Raw genomic sequence first — 20,133 nt, 5'->3', positions numbered from 1 at the left:
GATCCTTTATTTGTAAATGAGAAACAACTGTTCGAGGGATCTTAAGAGATAGGGAGAAAACACACATCACAAAAGGGAAGGATCCAAGTGGATAAACAGAATCCTTCACTCTGGAATAAGCAGAGATAATTCAGGGGAGAGAAAAAAACTGATTTTCATCCTCATTTGTATCTTCAGGAGGATTTGAGAGACTGGTATATCACTGAGTGTAAGTTATTATAAAAATGGAGTAATCAGAGGAGGAGGAATCGTTCTTGAAAATGAGAAATAGGATTGGATTTGAAAATTTCAACGAGTGGATGGAGAAATAAAATAGATCTGGCCAAACAAGAGTGTTAGTAGTCTGGAAGATAGACTGGAAGAAATCTCCCAGAATGTAAAGGGAGCAGGAAGATCAAAACGTTGAAACAGGATAAATCCAGGCATTCCCACTCCCGTAAAATGGGAGTTTCAAAAGAAGAGAAGAGAGAGAATAGAGCAAAGGAAATAATAAAAGAAACGAGAAGAACATTTCGCTGAACACCAGGAAAGAGTAGTCTTCGTATTATGTAGCTCCGATTATGATGCATACCTAACGACATCAGAGGGAATTTTAAAACTTTATAAACAAAGAGGCTACCCTACAGGTTTTTGGAAATAATAATTTTGAAAGTTGTAAACTACAAAAAGATTGAGAAATCAGATTGACACCAGATTTGTCGTCTACTCAGGTGCCAGAAGATGATGGAGATAGTCTTCCCTGTTTGGGGGTAAAAGATTTTCAGTTTAGGGCAGGGGTTGGGAACCTATGGCTTGTGAGCCAGATGTGGCTTTTTTGATGGCTGCATCTGGCTCGCAGACAAATCTTTAATTAAAAAAGTAATGACATTAAAAATATAAAACATTCTCATGTATTACAATCCATTCATTTCCTACCGCTCATGTTCATGGTTGCAGGTGGCTGGAGCCAATCACAGCTATCCTCTGGGACAACATCAAATTTTTATTGGATAATGTATAACGTACACGGGTCATTGTATGGCTCTCGTGGAATTACATTTTAAAATATGTGGCGTTCATGTCTCTCTCAGCCAAAAAGTTTCCTGACCCCTGGTTTAGGGTTTCTTAGAAGGCAAAACAAACTAAAGATATCCTTAGACAGTCAAGAATTCAAAAGTTCACAATCCATGTACTTTTTTTATTATTATTATTATTTTTTGAAGTTTTTTTTAATTTTTATTTTTTAGTTTTTTAATTTTATTTATTCATTTTTAGAGAGGAGAGAGAGAAGGAGAGAGAGAAACAGAGAGAGAAGGGGGGAGGAGCCGGAAGCATCAACTCCCATATGTGCCTTGACCAGGCAAGCCCAGGGTTTCGAACCGGCAGCCTCAGCATTTCCAGGTTGACACTTTATCCACTGCGCCACCACAGGTCAGGCAATTATTATTATTATTTTTAATCCATGTACTTTATATGAAAAAAATACCCAAGGGTCTGTGTTAATCCCCTGGAAAAGAATCTGAGTAAGAGAATAACATACACATTTTTTCAAAGTAGCAGTCGTCAATTATACAGAAGAGACAAAAAATACTAGAAAGAAACTAAGGATATGCATTAGACCTGGCATTTGGAAGATTCTCCTTTGAGCAGGACAGGTCCAGTAACTCAGTTTTACATTTTCTTCTCCATGGGTCCATTCACACTTAGTTTCTCAGTGGGTACTGTTTACTTGGTTGTGTTGTAAGGGCTGTTCCTTGGTTTTCATTTTTTATAGTCAACCTATTGACAGTTCAAAGAAGATTTAGTTCTACATTCTAGAACAGAATAATGAGAAATAACAGCTAACATTGATTTGAGACTTCTTACATAACAGCATGAATTAACACATTTAATCTTCATGACACCCTTATGAAGCAGAAATTGTCATTATCCCCATTTGTATTGGTGAGGAAACGAACACAGAGAGGTTGAGTAACTTGCCCAAAGTTACACAGTAAGAAGTGGCAGGAGTGGCATTTGAATTCGGACATACTAACCTCAGGGTCTATGAAGTAAAAATAATATAACTAACGTTCATGGGAGGTAAGGGGAAGAAAATCTAGGAGTCAGAGTAACTGCACCAATTTTCTATCTTCCAATGTTAGGAATCATTCCATATCGTCAAAAGTTGACAAATCAAATTCATAGAAGTAGGCAAATTATTATTGGTAAACCTTACCACCAGAACACCTAGAAAAGGCAAACCAGGAACTGACACCCCTGGGGAGAGGGCTTGTGAGTACTCTGGTGGGGAACTTTGTATGATGTACTTCATTGTTGAAAACAAAAAGTTTCATCTTGTGCATATATAATTGAAACTAGTTCAATTTTCCAAAAAAAAAAAAAAAAATTAGTCCTCTAAATGTGGTGAGTCGTCTTGACAATCATGAGCGGAGGTATGCCTTTTGGAGTAAGTGCCGCGATGGCGTCTGGAGCCCACCTCTAGCAGCCTCCCTCCCACTGCTGGGAGAAGTCTGTCTGGCAAAGTCTTCCAAATTCAGAACCTTGGCAGACCCTACATTCTTAAGGGTTCCCCAAGATTCCTGGGAAATGGCTGTTTGCCCTTCCCCCAGAGGTCAAGGGCGGTGGGTGATGGGCCCCTGGAAAACATTTCCAGGAGGAATTACTGACATTGCCGCTGGAATCGTCAACGGGGTTGTCTGGGAGATTAGCAAAGCCCTGTCTAGGCCCGGTGGCATCCTCCACTCCTGGGAACATACGCTGCGGACGGACTCCCTCCAAACTTGGGGTGTCTTGATGCTCACTCCCTGCCTGCCCCCTGGGTCTGCTCTCCTCGGCCTACCCCTCCATGCCAGGCGCCCAGGGCCCCCTGAGCTTTCGGCTCTGCCTCAGGCCTCTGGCGGGTTCCCCGCTCTGCCTTCATCCGCCGCCTCTCTGCGGTTCTCGCCGTGAGTCATGGCGGGTCGGCTGTGCGGTCGGTCGGTCTTCGCTATCTCGGGGAACCGGAGATCCCCTTAATTCCCTCCAGCTGCGTCTCTGCAGGACTGAGGTCATCTGTTCTGGCGCAGGAGGAAAGCAGGGAGTTTGTTGTGTCTTTGTTTCATTCAAATGGTTTGGATGATGACTCACTCAATTTCTTCTTTCTTTCTATTTAAACCAGGGCACCGTCTGGGAGTCGTTTTTGATTAGAAGTTGACCTCAGAAATATGCTCGCATCATCTTGAAAACATCTTCCAGCACCACAGAAACCGACTCTGCATGAAAAAGGACACAGTGGAGGGCGGCCAGGGCTGGGCGTGTGCGCTGGGCCTCCGCTGGGCCCAGGCCTTCCCGCAGAGCTCCGGGGACCGTGCTGGCCGGAATCCGAGTCAGGCCGCCGGATACGCATACTGACCGGAGGCCAGCTGGGCGTGATGATGTCATCATCGTCCCCGTCATCGTCCAGTGCCTAAGGGAGTCGCATTGACTGAGCTCATTTCGTTCTCACAGCGTCCTGTGCAGACAGGTACCAGTGGAGTCCGAGGTCTGAGCGGCGTTGTCAGGCACCGCTCAGGAGCTGGGAAGGTCGGGGTGCAAGGTCAATGCCCTTGACCCATGGCAGGGGTCCCCAAACTACGGCCCGCAGGCCACATGCGGCCCCCTGAGGCCATTTATTCAGCCCCCGCTGCACTTCCGGAAGGGGCACCTCTTTCATTGGTGGTCAATGAAAGGAGCACATTGACCATCTCATTAGCCAAAAGCAGGCCCATAGTTCCCATTGAAATACTGGTCAGTTTCTTGATTTAAATTTACTTGTTTTTTATTTTAAATATTGTATTCGTTCCCGTTTTGTTTTTTTACTTTAAAATAAGATATGTGCAATGTGCATAGGGATTTGTTCATAGTTTTTTTTATAGTCCGGCCCTCCAACGGTCTGAGGGACAGTGAACTGGCCCCCTGTGTAAAAAGTTTGGGGACCCCTGGTGTAGTGGGAAGAGTCAGAGATCTCATTAGGAGCACGGAGCCCTGAGGGAAGGTGTGAGCTGGAGAAGGTGTGGGAGAGGGAGGTCAGAGGTGCTGAGCAGGGTGTCCGTGGGGTCAGAGGTCACTATTGACGGGAAAGGGGGAGCAGGAAGTGGGCACGTGGGCTGCACAGAGGTGGGGGGCAGCAAGAAGCTGTGGCTGACCGAGGACGTGGCTCCTTGTTTTCATTATTTGCCACCCAGATGGTGTGGGGAGACGGGAAAAGTGTGAAGTGTCCCCAGGAAGCCCCAGGCTCCTGGGAGAGAAAAGGCTTGGAGAACCAGAGTGGGAGAAATCATTTCCAACCAGCAGTTTAGGGAGGTGGTGCTGCAGTTGGGGAGGGTGGAGCGGAGCACCCGTCTGTTTAGGTGAGTTGCACACCTGTGTGTCAGGGCATTGCTCCAGTTGGCAGGGGTGTGAGCTGAGGGAAAGGGAGCTCTAGAAACACAAAAGGTAGGTTAGAATACACTGTTTAGGTCTCACCATAGTAGCAGCAGCGATTCGGATGTAGTAGTAGCTGCACATTGGATGGCGCCTCCTAGTGGCCTCCTGTGAGCCCTTTTGTGGAGTGTTTAAATATTGATACACCATCTGTGGTTGTCAGTGTGTTTCCCAGGACTGCCATAACAAACTGAGTGACCTAAACCAACAGAAATTACTCTCTCTCAGTTCTGGAGGGCAGAAGTTTGAAATCAAGGTATTCGCAGCTCAATGCTCCCCCCAAAGGCGTGAGGAGGAGTCCTTCTGTCTCCTCCAGCTTCTGGTGACCCCAGGTGTCCCTTGGCTTGTGGCAGCAAACTCTAGTCTCTGCCTCTATCTTCACATGGCTTCTTCTCTGTGTCTGTGCCCATTCCTCTTCTAATAAGGACGAGGGCCCACCCACATCATCCAGGGTGCACTCATCTTGAAATCATTAACTTAATTACATCCCCCCAAAGACACTCTTTCCAAATAAGGTAACATTCAGTTTTCTGGTGGACATTTTTTGAGGAGGGGGTACTATTCAACCCATTACAGCCAATAAGTGGGAACCTCTTACAAATAGAAACAGCCTTCCTTCTTTTCTTCCTTCTTTCTTTCCTTCTTTCTTCCTTTCCTTCCTTCCCTCCTTCCTCCCTTCCTTCCTTCCCTCTGTCCCTCCCCCGCATTCCCTCCTTCTCCATGCCCTTCCTCCCTCCCTCCTTCATTTATTCCACAAATACTGAGGGAACACCTACCATGACCCAAACACAGTGCTGGACCCTGGGGATACTGAAACAACCCTCACAGGTCTCGTCCTGCCCTCAGAAGCTGACTTTGCAGTAGGGGAAGCAGACGACAAAAACAGAACCATGGTTGCATGTGGCAGGTAGAGCTGCAAGGAACCCAGGGAGGGCTGAGACCAACAGGGGTAGGGGTGGGCAGGTCTCTCTGAAGAAGTGACACACAAGTGGGGGCCCTGGATGTTGGGAAGGACCAGATTGGAACCTCCCCCTCCTCATTTCTTAACCGTGATCTTGGGTAAATTGCTTAAAAAAAAAAAATCTCTGTGCCTCAGTTTCCCCATATATAAAATGGTGACAAGAGCAATACCACAGCCATAGAGCCTCCTGATCACTCAGTGAGTGAACCCATGGAGAGCCCTCAGAACAGCCGAGTTCTTGTACTTGCTCAGTAAGCAATAGCTAATCCTCCAAAAAGCATACTTAAACATTAGCAACATTATTAGCACTCGAGCAGAGTGGTACTCCAACAATTTTATTTTGTTAATAATTTGAAGGATATTTATTTTTTAAAAAAAGGACACCCAAGTAGTCATCATACAAAAGTCTGAACCGTCTTAGATTTCCTTACTCTGATTTTACAGCTTAACATTGGGTTTTGTTTGAATTAGGTTAGAGGGTATGGGGCACCCTATTCTCAGGGGCTGGAGCTTTAAAGTCTTTGGAGAGGCCTGGCAGGGGTACTGTGGATGTTGGCCACTGTTTTGGACAGAGCAAGTTGAGTTTTTTGCCTTTAGCCAAAAAATCAGCCAGCGGGGCTCAGGGTCTCTTGTGTCTTGCTGACTTAGCAGATAGACTGCTGTCAGGCTGACGGTTGTCCTGGGGCGCTGTCCAGAGGGGCAGGGAGCCTGGTGAGCTGCTCTTGCATGGGTAGGGGACAGCATCCCCAGCTGGGCCTCTAGGGGGCAGTGGGGCTCCATTGAGAGTCCCCATCTGGGTCTCCCAGAGGCTGGGAAACGCCCCTCACCTTAACAACATGCCTCAGATCTCACCATAAAGGCACATTTCTACACAAATGGTGCCTCGGCTGGGCCCAGGGGCTGTATCTTTTATACTCAGATGTTTGGGGGAGAAATGCTCACTGGGAAGGAAAGTAGTGTCACTGGAACACAGGAATGTTTCTAAAAACTAATGTCTGACAGCTGTACCTACTTAGGGGCACTTGGGGTTCCAGTCGGCACCCATCAGCCTGGCTGGGGAAGGAAGGTGGATTTCTATGGCTTCTATTCACGTGGAGAAGATGTACATTTCCCCACTTGTGTTCATGTCCAGATTTAGGTTTTTAGACCCAAAAAACAAATTTCCCTGACCAGTCCTACCTCGCCCATCTTAGGGAGTGTCTGCTTCTCCTCCTCGCGCTCGCTTGGCAGTCGAGGATGGACCCTGAACTTGGCTCAGTGCAGCACGGCGACCCCAGATATCTGAGACTCATGGGCAGCAACCTCTGTGGCCACGTGGTTCCCCTCTGGGGGAACAGGGAGGGCTTGTGAGTGAATCCACCTTGGGCACTCAGACCTGGGCTCAGTACTAACTTGGCGATTCATGCTGTGTGGTCATCAGCAAGGCTCTTCCCTGAGCCTCCCACCTCTCCTAAAAAATGAGAGCGGCTTCCTTGTTTGCAGGGTGGCTGTGATTCCTGGACACAATTCCAATGACCTGAGTCCTGGAACAGGCTTAGCATGTTGCCCGGCATCTCACAGAGACACCATAACACGGCCGCCACCCCTCCCCGCTCCCACCCACCCTGCCTGCTCGACCGCCCCCACCCTGACCGGCCACTTCCTGTCTTCCCTGGCACTTGTTACTTCCTTCCTTCTGTGCTTACTGTTTGCAGTCTGTCCTTCCCGCGGGAGCATAGGCTCCGCTGCTGTATCCAAACCACCCTGTTCTAGGCACATGTCGACATCAACAGATATTTGTTGAAGGCATGAATGAATGAATGGGAGCTCTTATTGCAGTTATCTGGGCCTCAGTTTCCCATGTATTAATACGCAATGTATTAGAAGTATCAAAGATTGCTTTGGATGGATTATGTGAACAAACCCATGTGAGAGCACCTGGCCCAGGCACTCAACGGATGTGAATTTCAAGGCTACCCATGGTGGCCAAGAGCAAGGGCTTCTGGGGCATGGATGTGGACATGGGCTTGGCAGCTCACCCTCTGAGTGGCCTCTGGCAGGTGGCTTCACATCTCCGAGCCTCAGCTTCCTGTAGAGTGGGGGTGATGACAGCCCCTCCTTCCAAGAGCTGACTGTGAGCCTGTAGCCTGCACAGTAAATGGTCGTTACTGTGCTGAGTTCAAAGTTGAGCAAAGGAGTCAAGACCAGCAGAGTAACGCCCTAATCCTGGGAACCTGGGAACTGGTGTTATGTGTTGCAGATAAATTTAAGGGTGCTAATCAGCTGACCGTATAAGGGGACCAGCCAGGAGCATGCAGGTGGATCCAATGTGACCACAGGGGTCCTGAATAATAGAAGGGAAAAGCTTGACTGGCTGTTGCTGGCTCTGAAGATGAAGGAAGGAGCCATCAGCCAAGGAGTGTGGGCAGCCCCAGAAGCTGGACAAGGCAGGGAAATCCTAGAGTTACCAGAGGGAACACAGCCCTGCCAACCCAAAGAGGCTCCTGACCTCCCAGACCGTAAGATGATAACTTTTAGCCTGCAAGTTTGAAGTGATGTGTTAGAGCAACCATAGGAGACTCATGCAGAATGGCCGTGTCGGGAAATACCAAATTCTGCCAATACAGCAAAATTTGGCAAAATGAGGAGCAATCTCAGACCTGCTTCCTCAGTGAATTAAAACTCCTTGAATCCTGGCTTTTTGTGAGAAGAGACCTTCTGGTTTATCTAGTTCAGCATTTCAGAGTGAGATGTCCTCAGAATTAATTCTGAACAATGTTATGGATTACGGGCCAGTAGGTTAGGAAAGCTGCATTGGTCGTCCATTTTTTTTAAAGAGTCACAGCGTTCCTCAGCCTTTTAGAGGCTCTATCTACGGAGGCCAGCAGCCAAAAGCATAAAATGACTTCTAACTTTAACACTTCCAAAGATACTTCCCCCCACTTTACCCCCAGCCCATAACACCTAACAACTCAAAAGTATGCATTTGGTGGAAGTGCTGATCTCATCAAATCGATTCATGTGACAAATGTGCAGCTAGCTGCACGAGTCAGGCTGCAAACCTAGTTCTCCTCGATTCCAACGCCTACATTCCTCCAGGATATAATCAAGGAGTGATTAGATCAGCGATCAATACAATCAATGGGCCGATTTAGATCAGTAAATTGATGGAATCAATGCAAAGCCTGATTAGATCAGTGATATGCTGTATTTAATGGCTGATTTAGATCAGTGATCTTATATGATCAAGGGATGATTAGATCAGAGATCAATCTAATCAACAGCAGCCATGGGCTTGATCTGATCATGGGCCGATTATATCAGTGACAGGTCTAGTCAAACCTGTTTAGGTCAGTGATTAATATGATCAATGGCTGACTATATCAGCAATCAATCTTATCAATGGGTTGATTTAGATCAGTAAATTGATGTAATCAATGACCGATTAGATCAGTGACTGATCTAATCAAGCAAGGCCGATCAGATCGGCGTTTGGTGTGATTTGATGGATGATTAGATCAGTGATCCAGGGCAAATCAGGTCTCGATTATATCAGAGATGAACTAACAATAGCTAATGGTGGTTTTTTGTTTTTTTTTTTTTAATTTTTATTTATTCATTTTAGAGAGGAGAAGGAGAGACAGAGAGACAGAGAGAGGAGAGACAGAGAGAGAGAAGGAGGGGAGGAGCTGGAAGCATCAACTCCCATATGTGCCTTGATCAGGCAAGCCCAGGGTTTCGAACCGGCGACCTCAGCATTTCCAGGTCGACGCTTTATCCACTGCGCCACCACAGGTCAGGCTGATGGTGGTTTTTGAACTAATCAAAGGGTTGGTGATTGATGCAATCAAAACCTGATTAGACAGTCTGATTTAGATCAGTGATTGATCTGATCAGGGCCATTTTTAGTCCAGTGCTGAGCAGATCAGGGATCGATCTGATTTAGTGCTGATTAGATCAGTAGCCAATCTAATCAATCCTCGATTTGACTGGAGCGCACTCTAATCAGCCATTGATTTGATTGGAGGCCAATCTAATCAACTGGATTTGATTGGCTCCTTTCCTGCAGCGACTGCTCTGTCCTTGTTTCTGTCCCTGTTTTCTGTGCCTGGGTAGTGTGGGAGGGGCCAGCCTGTCTAGAAGGATCAGCTCTTCCAGCTTAGAGCTGACAGCAGCTCCATAAAAGGGTGCAAGTTCCTAAATATTTGCCTCCACTTTTCAGCTGCTCCACCTCCTCTTGCAGCTTCCTGGTCTTCTCACAGAGTCCTGTAGAAAGACCAGAGTGGCCTCACCCCTCCATAGGTTGCAAGCATGGGTTAGGGCAACTGAGGTCGGAGGTCATTAGTGGGAGGTCTCTTGGTCAGGAGCTCAGTATGGGGAAAATGGCCCCTACCCCAGAGCCTAATCCCTCCGCCACTTCTGGATACTCCAATTCTATTTCTCCCCGAGAGCTGAGCAGCAGGTCTTCACTGGGTGGGGCCGACAGTCCCTCTGCAGGGCTCCTTTCAGCTGGGGTGCCTCTGGCCTCAGGGGGAAGACTGTGAGAGTCTTCCTCTGGGGCTGATTGGGACCTGTGGAGCAGCTGTGTTAGGCCTATATAAGGCTACAGCTGGGATTGCGGATGCGTGGATTGTCTGCCCGTCACTGTGAGGCTGTTTATTTGCTGCTTGTTTGCCTGAGAGTCGGTTCCCCCTGCCTATGTTGGAACGGCCCAACCCTATCCTGCTCCGCAATTTTTCTACCATCTGCCCGAATCCAATGTGAACCTGCCTGGCCTTGGCCACCGGCATCACATCTGGTGTAGCGGGCAGGGTTCAGAGCAGATGGGTATGGAGTCACAGCCACCCTGGAGGTGTGGGGAAGAGGACTGGTCATTGTTATGGCTCCCCATGGCTGTCCTTTTGGGGACCGTGGGCTGGCTGTTTTTTTACAGCTCTACGTGAGGAAACGGGGAGCTCTGTGCAAGAGGCGGCCCAAGGTCGAGAGCTCCAGGGTGAGTTGCGGACCCAGTGGCAGCAAGGGCTTGAACTGGAGCGAGCGCTGGAGAAGGAGGCTGGATGCGTTCGCCAGTTGCAGTTTGCCCTGGAGTTTGAGCGTTGGCAGCGGCAGTTGTTGGAGGAACAACTGCAGGTTCAGCTTCGAGCAGAGAGCCGGCAGCCGCAGGAGCCGAAGATGGAGCCATGCCGGCAGAGTGGCTCTGAGTTGGCGGGAGCAGGCGTTTCCAGCTCCTCTTCTGAGGATGAGGAGGCTCGGGCTGAAGCTGCTGTCTGCACACTCAGAGCTTGGTCCAGAAGGTAAAAACCCAGCAGCAAAGAGCACCGACTGAGCCCCTGATAGGCTTGCTGCGATTGTGGGGCATAGGGGTAGATGGCTCATGCGCTCTGGAGTGGGAGGTGGAGAGGTTGTCACGTTGGCACATGCTCCTCTTTGGGGCAGTGTCTTCAGAGCTGCCATGATGGATGAGGGGGAGGCTTGAGGCCTTATGTGAATCTAGTTGCCTTGGTGATTTGCCCAGACAGCTGGGCTATCATGGACTGATCTTGGACTGCGAGAGACCCTGACTGGGTGGGCGTGGCACCTGTGGAAGTCTTCCTGCACTGGGAAGCTGCTCTCTTTTTGGTTTCAATGGACATGGCCCACCTATGATGGGTGGCCTTGTTGGCGCCATGGTGTGGGGAGTTGGAGGTGGGCCTCCAGTTAACACCCTGGGCAGGGTGCTCAGGGAGGAATTGTGGAGGGTACCTTGGTAATTATCATTGTGTAATGTACCTATTGTGAGGCGAGCAACCCTAAAGGGGTGGAATGTGGGGCAGCTGTGTTAGGCTTGCTCGCCGGTGTACCAGCTGCAAACCCTTTGCCTGATTAGTGCACGAGCACGTGGCAGCATATATCAGGCTACGGGGGCCTGCGAGAGAGATGGGGGATTGGGGGTGTATGGATTGCCTGCCCACCACCATGAGGGGCCATTTTTGCTGCTTGTCCACCGTTGTGAGACTTTATTAAACGGAATGGCGTAACCCAGTCCGGCCTGGCAGTTTCTCTACCGTCTGCCCGAATCCAACGTGACCCTGCCTGGCCTCGACCGCCAGCATCACAGAACACTTCCCCCAGGAGGTGGCTAGCCCCTTGACCCGGCCCAACAGCAGGTTCCAAAGAACTCGCACTTTGGATGTCTGAGCTCTAAGCCTCGCTCCCTTCCCCTGTGGAACTGAGCCCAGCGGGGCAGGGTATCGGGGACTTGGGCTGGCCGACTCTGAGGCTCTGCCTCGTCCAACGTGTGCGACTGCTGTGCTGTGCTGAGCACAGGAAGCGGAATTCGCCTCAGCTGGGTTCGGTGCCTGGCAAGCTCTCCCTTTGACTATGCTGTATGCTTATGTTCGCTGTATGCTAGTAATGCTCGTTGAATCCTTCTTCGATGTTCTCTGTAGCTAGCCACTGGATGTGTTGTTTCTCGGGACATTTCATCAGTATCTTATAGGAGGCTGTGATCTCCTCCCTCTCTGCTAAAAATAAAAGGGTGAAGATCAGATGGTCACCGTACGTGGTGTCTGGAGCAGGGCCAGGGGGTCCCCGAGGTACAGGGCCTGGGGCGGGCGCCCTGCCTGCCTGGTGTGGAAGGGTGGCACTGAAGAGGGGGATGAAGGTTGAACAATATAATGTTAATTCTTAAATAGCAATGACTTCCACACCTCTTCGGTGCTTTAGTTATGGGAGGATGTGGAGTGGTGGGGAGGAAGCTGCTGTTTAGGAGCCAGCCAGCTGGAAAGGTCTAGTATTTACAGTTTCTAATTCAGTTTGTGGGTTGATGGTAAAGATAACTTTTTTTGGGGTTAAGACTTTGTAAGATGTCAGAAGTCTGTGTTTGCCTTGCGAGTGGCCAGCTCAGCCCAGCTGGCTGTCATTGCTTTGGGCCCCTCTACGAGGTGCCACCAAGGTAGACATGAATCCATCCTACCTGGGTGCTACCTAGGTGCTCCTTCTAAAGAAGCCTAGAGACGCTGCAGGACACGGAGCAGGGGGAGGATGGGACCAGTGCCGGTTGACCTCATGGCTCTGTCAGGCTGGGCCCTAGTGGGAGATGGATGAATCGTCCCCACCTGACGGCGCTGAGACGAGGAGTAGACAGACGCATGGTGTGTGTACCCGGGAAAGGATTCTTGCTGTTTGAACTCGAAATGGAAAGGGGATATGTGAATAGTCAGCCTCGCTAGAGAAGAAAATAGGCATCAGAGTACCCCGTGCTTTCAACTGTTTTATTGCTAAACTATCATGATACAAGCCGTATAAAAATACTTTACATATAGCAAAAATAAACTACATTAAACTGGAGATTAAAAACGTTTTTGCATAGGAATGTGATGTATTCAAACTTCTTTAACAGTCAAGATTTTCATAACCCAAGCCTCCCAGCAGCACCACCCGGTTGGAGATTGGCAGTGGAACGAACCACCAGGACATTCTCAACATTCTCCACCGCTTGAGGGCAGTAGAGGTGACTGGGGTAAGTGTGGTTCTCTGCCAAAATGTTCAGGATGCTAAGCTCATCCCTACCACAGCCAATCAGAATGCTGAAAGCACCTTCTCACGTGGAAGCAGCATCATGTGCATCCAGTTCCTTCAAACCCTGAACGAGGCAAGCTGCAGTTTATTCTAACTGGGCAGCAGCTGCATCAGGGCAGAGTGTCCCACCTTCCTCCCAGCACCCGACACCCTGCCTCCGTTTTAGAGGAGCTTGCTTACGGAGCATCCTTAGTTCAGCAAGCACCAGAAAACTCTGTTTGAACAGACCGAGTTAAGACAGTGATGTTGACTGTAACTCCTGGCGCTCGTGAAAGCTGAGGGAAACTGATGCTTCCCATCCCAGTTTTCTGTGATGCTGCCATTTTCCGTAAGCATTTAGTTGGGATGCAGGTAAAACACTTAAAACGCTTGCATTGGCTGATTTGGCTCCGGGAGGCTGACTGCCCAAGCCCCAAGCTTGGAAGACCCAAGGTTAAGGATGTGTTGGGTACCTGCTCAACGGCTGTCCCTCCCAAAAAATAAGTTCAGGAAAGTCTGCCCCACTTGTCACAAATGTCACAACCCCCTGGCCGGTTGGCTCAGTGGTAGAGCGTCGGCTTGGCGTGCAGAGGTCCCGGGTTCGATTCCCGGCCAGGGCACACAGGAGAAGCGCCCATCTGCTTCTCCACCCCTCCCCCTCTCCTTCCTCTCTGTCTCTCTCTTCCCCTGCCGCAGCCGAGGCTCCATTGGAGCAAAGATGGCCTGGGCGCTGGGGATGGCTCCTTGGCCACTGCCCCAAGGTGCTAGAGTGGCTCTGGTCGCAACAGAGCGACGCCCCGGAGGGGCAGAGCGTCGCCCCCTGGTGGGCGTGCTGGGTGGATCCCGGTCGGGCGCATGCGGGAGTCTGTCTGACTGTCTCTCCCTGTTTCCAGCTTCAGAAAAATACCAAAAAAAAAAAAAAAAGTCACAACCCCATGCTTCTCGTAAACGCGAAGTGAACAAAGTTGTCAACTGGACCCCTGATGTTTTGGGTTTTTTTTTTCCAATTTTGAAAAAATAGCACTCAGGAAGTGTCTTTTGACATGAAAATAAACAAATTCTGCCTTCCTTTAGTCCAGAGTGACAATCAGAACACATCAGCTTCCGACCTGTCTCACTGTGACAGCTGCCGTGCTGGCCAAGGCTGGCTTCCTGAGACGGGTGTCCTTGGTTACTGGCTGTAAACAGGAAAGGCTACACCAGTGCATCCCAGTTCTTAGAAGGAATCAACTCATTTCATCCTAGGCTGTGTCTGTGCTGGGAAGCTTTGGATAATGTGTGCGGGGGTTACCTACCAGGATTCGGTCAGCTCTGTAAATGTTAGCCTGCACTCAGGTTTCTGTGAACACGAACTCTTCTAGACCCCCATGACAACACAGACAGGATTTTTTATTCCATCTACTTATTGGGGCAATCTACACACTTTACAATTCTCCTCAGTGACAAGATCGAGGCTCAGAGCGGAAGTTAGGCAGCATCAGTCTCAAGCAAGAAACAGGCGGGTCCTTCTGCTACGAGACCACCCCCCTCTTCCTCCAGAGATGCTTCAGTCCAGGGGTCAGGCGACTGACTAAACCGGCTCTGAGGTGGGTTTTGTTTTGTTTTTCTGGAATGATTAACACATTTTCAAGAATACATCATTTCTCTTAGGGAAAAATAAAATCAACATACATGTAAAAAAAAAAAAAAAAAAAGAAAGACACTTGAAAAACACTTCTTGACCATTTATAAATATTTTTCTAATTCCAACCGGGGTGCGATATTTTGAGGACAGATAAAAAGCATAAAAATACAGATAAGAAAATAAAATTTAATAACATACTAATTAATTTGGATTTGCTATTATATATTATCAAGCAGCAGTATTTTCATACAATGCAGGAAGACTGGCAAACTTTGGAGACAGACTACATTCAGCAACTGGGCAGGTTTCTGTTGGAAGTGCTACATTTCACTGACCTTCAATGTAGCAAGTGCAAACCTCCACTTACCGAGGTCCTTCTAACACATGTGCAACACACACCTTCGCCACTTAGACATCTTGCTTTCTCCTTCTCTTAGACGGTTTGGTGGCCTCTTCCCCTCCTGAAAATAGTTCACGAGCATTGACTCTTGGGCGAGCTTCCTCGTGCCATTTGTAACTGACAAAACTTTCTCCAGAGCTGTGGGTTCCTAACATGTTCTCTTGCCTGTTTATGTCTCAAAACGAACGCTTTGGCTTCTCCTTCCTTTGCTGTTTGGTATAGTTGGTTTATGGAAGTAATTCCTATAATATCCGGCTAAGATGTCTTAGAAAAAGAGAGTTTGGGTGCGTGTTACACACACACACACACACACACACACACACACACACACACACACACACACACAGACGTACATATCTACCTACAGGAGTTAGTACTAACAGGAGGCCTTTGTCGCTGACATGATTAGAAGACGAATGGAAAATGCATTAGTCCTTTGTCACCCTAAGCTGAGCGACTTGGCTATAATAGCAGGAAGGCACTTGGGTAAGACATTCAGATAACTGAGGAAAGGCCAAATTCCCTCATGTGCAAAAAAAATGGCTCCTGGCCAGGGCAAGTGAGAACAAATCATTCCCCGAACGCTTGAACACTTCTCAGGTGACGTCAGGATTGCTGGAGAGAAAGGTTTCCGGGCAAAGCTGCTTGTTTAAAGAACTTTTTAGTAGGAAGAACCTTGCATCCCTGAAGCTTTGCAGCGCGGTCCCCTTCTTACTGGCATTCTGTGTAAAAGCATTTTTGCTGAACTTTGTGCATGGGTGGGTGGAGGAGAAGGCCCCTTGTTGTTGGGGGTGGGGGGATGAATGCTAGATCTCGAGCAAAAGGTCACAGACAGGAGGGTGCAAAGGCCCCAGCCCGGGCATTCTGTCCTGTAGCTGGGGCACTGCACAAGCCAGGCCGTCGTCGCCAAGTCCTGCGCTCCTGTCTGGCTCTTGGGCAGGTTTCACCTCTGCGTAACCTTGAGGAAAAGTCAGCACTCAGAAAAGCCACTGTGGGCCCTTCACCGCTGGGATTCTCTTCTGAGGCTTTCTGCCCAGCAGATGTGATGTGAAGCCACTGGAGTGCAGACTCGCGCAGGGCGCTCGGTGTCCTCACACTCTGTTCCTGACTAGGGAGGCCATGAATGGCGGAAACGAGCCCCCAGCTACTGCGGGGGTGTCTGCAGTCAATGCAAACAAAACATACCTTTGTGAGAAAAACTCACCTGCTAAGAACTTTGAGGGTTTTGTTTGCAAAAACTGCACTGGAGGAAGCCTTGGGTGCGCTCGGTGGAGAGAAACAAGGTGGGGGTCACACATGCCACACTGCCGGCCCATCTAAGGGACATGCCCCCGTGGGAGGACCTGCTCCTATTCGGGTGAGTCCCGTGCTGAACAAGGCAGTTGACATAGAGGGGTCTTTGGGGCTGGGCTTCCGATGGATTCAGGTCAAAATAATCAGTGACCTTTTAGGGCCGAATCTTGAGCTTGAGTGTCCTTGCACTTTGTGTCTGGGCCAGAGAGAGGGAATTCAGCTGTCTCCCCCTGCTATGGGGAGCTCACTCACAGAAACCCTTCACAACCACTTTATAACAGAAATACCTATATTTTTGTGGGGAGGGGGGATTGCTTTAGCCCTCTGCCATTCCTTCTGAAAGTTCAATGTACATGCTTGAAATCCTTTTTAAACTACGGGAAAAGCACTTTGGCTGTTAGAAAGAAAGCGGCAACGTCAAAAAGCCGTTTGGGTTGTGGGCTGCAGTGACAGCTCGCCCTGCAGCCTGGTTACCTTCTCCCGTCTGCAGCCACACGCTGCAGGGGGGCGGAGGGGGGGTGAGCAGCTGGCCAAGGAGGCCCCACCTCCAGCCACCTTGGCCAGCTGTTTGAAACGGGGGAAAAAAAAGTGTATACATGTCATAACTTAATACTGAGAAGTTTTAACAGGTGATCTCGTATGAACCAGTTTTGCTCCAGAATGAGAAATGAAACGTGTTCCTGGTGGCCCTGCTGTGGCATGAACAGGTGGTCCCTAAGGATGATGGTCTCGGCTTCTCCATGTTTCTTCAAGCCCATAAGCTGGACTCTAGGGCCACATTCCTTTGCTCACTCTCTTTGGGAGCTGGGAGAATGAGCAGGGGGCTGGGGCTCAATCACAGGGCTGTGTCTTCCGTCCCTCACCCGGCTCGTGCCCCGGGCTCCGGTCCACCCCGCTCTCAGGCGCGTTCCAGCATGCTGTCTTCATCAGAATAGGTTTTTGGTCAGCAGGCACTTAAGGTTTGGATGGGACACCATACAGGTCAACCGAGATGCTCTTTGGGATTTAAAACAAACAAACAAAAATTTAAAGGCAGAGTATTCCCATTGGTGTTTCCAGAGAGAGGTGGCCATCTCCCGAACGGAGAATCGGCTTTCTGCCAGAACGCTGCCCCCCGTGCAGACTCCGGGCCGGAGAGGACAGTCAGGAAGACAGGCGAGGGGCAGCGGAAGGCTCCGAGGGGGCAGGTACAGAAGCTGTCTTGCTAATGGCTTCTTCTACGTCTGATTTCTGGTGGGAGGTCCTGAAAACTCCTTCCTGATGATTTCATTAACTACAAAAGAGAAAGAGAGAGATGGTAGGAGCAAGTGAAAGGGAGCCAAAAACATGGATCAGATTTGCTTCCTAGAACCTAAAATAATCAAGCTCCCCCCCCAAAAAAAAACCCCCCACATTTTTGTTCTCTGCGATGATATGTTTGACAGTTTTTAACATAAGAAATGCCTTCCTACTTGTTTTTGGGACAGTATTTTATTTTTATATATGGACTTGTTGGTAAAAGTTGTCCAAATGGTAACTTGAAAACAAAAGCATGTCAGAAATGGAGTTGGTCTATGTGACATGGTTTCAGTAACTTTCTCTCCTTCTGACCTTTTATTTAATGCTCTCTACTGTAGACCGAACTCCTTCCACTACTACGGCACCCAGAAAATCTCTCCTGCATGGCTAACACATAGTTCCTTGGTCCACAAAACATACAGCTCTCAAAAGGGGGGCCTTAAAAAGTACGTGGGAACATCACAAAGACTAGCCACCATGTGAAAGTAATGTTTACTTCTTTCAGCATAACCAGGAATCCCGCCCCCCCCCCCCCCCCACACACACACATATTGTGAGTCTTCTAAAACAGAAGGTGTCCTCAGAGGGGCCCTGGCAAATTTGGTCACCTCTTTCCCCAGAAGGATGTGTGGCATTCCTAGCAGGGGACCCAACAACATAATGCCAGCCACTGGCATTAAGGAGCTAGCCAGCCTCTCTCGGCCACTTCTCTAGGACACTAGTCCCTGGATTCAAGGCAGGAAGGACTGAAGACTATGGATCCTGTGAAAAGGTTTCCTTCGATATACTTAGAAAGCATGCAGCTGCCATCAACGGCGGCCCAGAAATAGGGTATGCAACTGCCCTAGGGTGTGTGCGCACCTTCGGTTTGGCAGAATTGCGTTGACTGGTCCCATGGGAGGCAGAAGAGAGGCAGACCCCTTTGGGGTCCTGTCTCCCCTCTCCTGGTTCTGACACTGAATTCTCCCCACAGCCTCCTCCTATTTTCTTTTCTCATCTTAGTGTTCCCTAGAGTTAGATAGAAAATTCACAGTGTGGGTTCACTGTTGAGATTTTCTCCAAGTCTCTCCCTTGTTCAAGTTGGGTCCTCCTAGGTCAGGGGTTGGGAACTTTTTTGGCTGAGAGAGCCATAAATGCCATATATTTTTAAATGTAATTCCATGAGAGCCATACAACGACCCATGTACGTTACACATTATCCAATAAAAATTTGGTGTTGTCCCGGAGGACAGCTGTGATTGGTTCCAGCCACCCGCAACCATGAACAGGAGCGGTAGGAAATGAATGGATTGTAATCCATGAGAATGTTATATATATATATATAATATATATATATATATTATATATTATATATATATATATTTTAAATTTTTATTTATTCATTTTAGAGAGGAGAGAGAGAGACAGAGAGAGAGAAAGGAGAGAGAGACTGGGGAGGAGTTGGAAGCATCAACTCCCATATGTGCCTTGACCAGGTAAGCCCAGGGTTTCAAACTGGCGACCTCAGCATTTCCAGGTCGATGCTTTATCCACTGCGCCACCACAGGTCAGGCTGTTTTATATTTTTAATGTTATTACTTTTTTAATTAAAGATTTGTCTGCGAGCCAGATGCAGCCATCAAAAGAGCCACATCTGGCTGGCGAGCCATAGGTTCCCGACCCCTGTCCTAGGTCCACGTTGCTTTTCCCAGGAAGACCGCTGCCTGGATGAGTCCTCAACCCTCATAATAAAAGGAGAGCAAATATAAACTGGTTTAGGGCTAGACCAGCCAAGTGTGACTCTTGGCTCCCTCACTAAACTGGCCGTGTGACTTTACCTCTCTGTGCCTCAGTTTTCTCATCTGTAAAGTGGGAATCACAATAGTGTGTGGCCTTCAGGGCTGTTGTGGGGATGTATATACAAGCTCCCACCACACGCAGGAGCCCCCCCCCCCCACTCTGGCCTGTAACCCGTAGCTACGATGGTCAGTGATACCGCCGCACTATGTGCTGGACTCTGGACTCAGTGCTCTGTTTTGTGCCAAAACCCAGGCACGCTGAGAATGCGTGCAATGTGAGAGGCCGGCTTCCAGAGCCTGAGGGTCAGGGTTAGAATCTCTCCTCTGCCGCTCTCTCGCTTGCAGAACCCTGCCCGAGTGACAGAACACTTCTGTGCCTCAGTTTCCCCACCTGTAAAATGTCTATAAAAATGTTATCCTCCTCCTAGTGTTGTTGAGGAACTTGGATGAGATAATGCAAGTGACAAAGTTATCGCAGTGCCCAGTGTCTAGCAGGTGTTGGTTCACAGGGTAGGACGTGTGTATGTGATGTGCATGGATATATTTGACTATGTTAATGTCTGAGAATGTATTAGAATATCAAGCATTTCCAAATTGTGGAAAGGGATCCATGATTGGGAACTCAGAGGATGAATTGACAGCTTCAGCTAACCAGCATTTTTGGGCACTTGCTGTGTGGGAGGTACCAGCACACTCCTGGGGGCCCTGAACCAGGAGCCAATGGTGAGGGGCCGCCCGGCCCCGCCCCCTGAGCCCTGCGGGGCCTGCGCGGAGCCCTCCACGCACCAGGCCAAGCGGTGAGGCCCGGGAGAGCAGAACGCTGGGGGAGGTGGGGTCAGAGCAACTTCGGTGAAGCTTT

The 20,133-nt window shown here is 49.0% G+C and overlaps 1 protein-coding gene across 2 annotated transcripts in view; it reads right to left on the bottom strand.

The window, feature by feature from the left end:
• Positions 1-14,184: 14,184 nt before the first annotated feature.
• Positions 14,185-20,133, bottom strand: part of NFATC2 (nuclear factor of activated T cells 2) — a 144,254-nt gene continuing 138,305 nt past the window's right edge. For both annotated transcript variants that reach the window (XM_066387485.1, XM_066387484.1), the window contains one exon: positions 14,185-17,491. Coding sequence is in view for 1 of the 2 variants with exons in the window: in XM_066387484.1 (XP_066243581.1) it covers positions 17,436-17,491 (56 nt within the window). In the remaining variant the exon portion in view is untranslated. The remainder of the gene's footprint in view (positions 17,492-20,133) is intronic.

Source organism: Saccopteryx leptura, chromosome 5, assembly GCF_036850995.1.
Source record: "Saccopteryx leptura isolate mSacLep1 chromosome 5, mSacLep1_pri_phased_curated, whole genome shotgun sequence".
NCBI lineage: Eukaryota > Metazoa > Chordata > Mammalia > Chiroptera > Emballonuridae > Saccopteryx > Saccopteryx leptura.
This window is presented reverse-complemented; position numbering and strand designations above follow the sequence as displayed.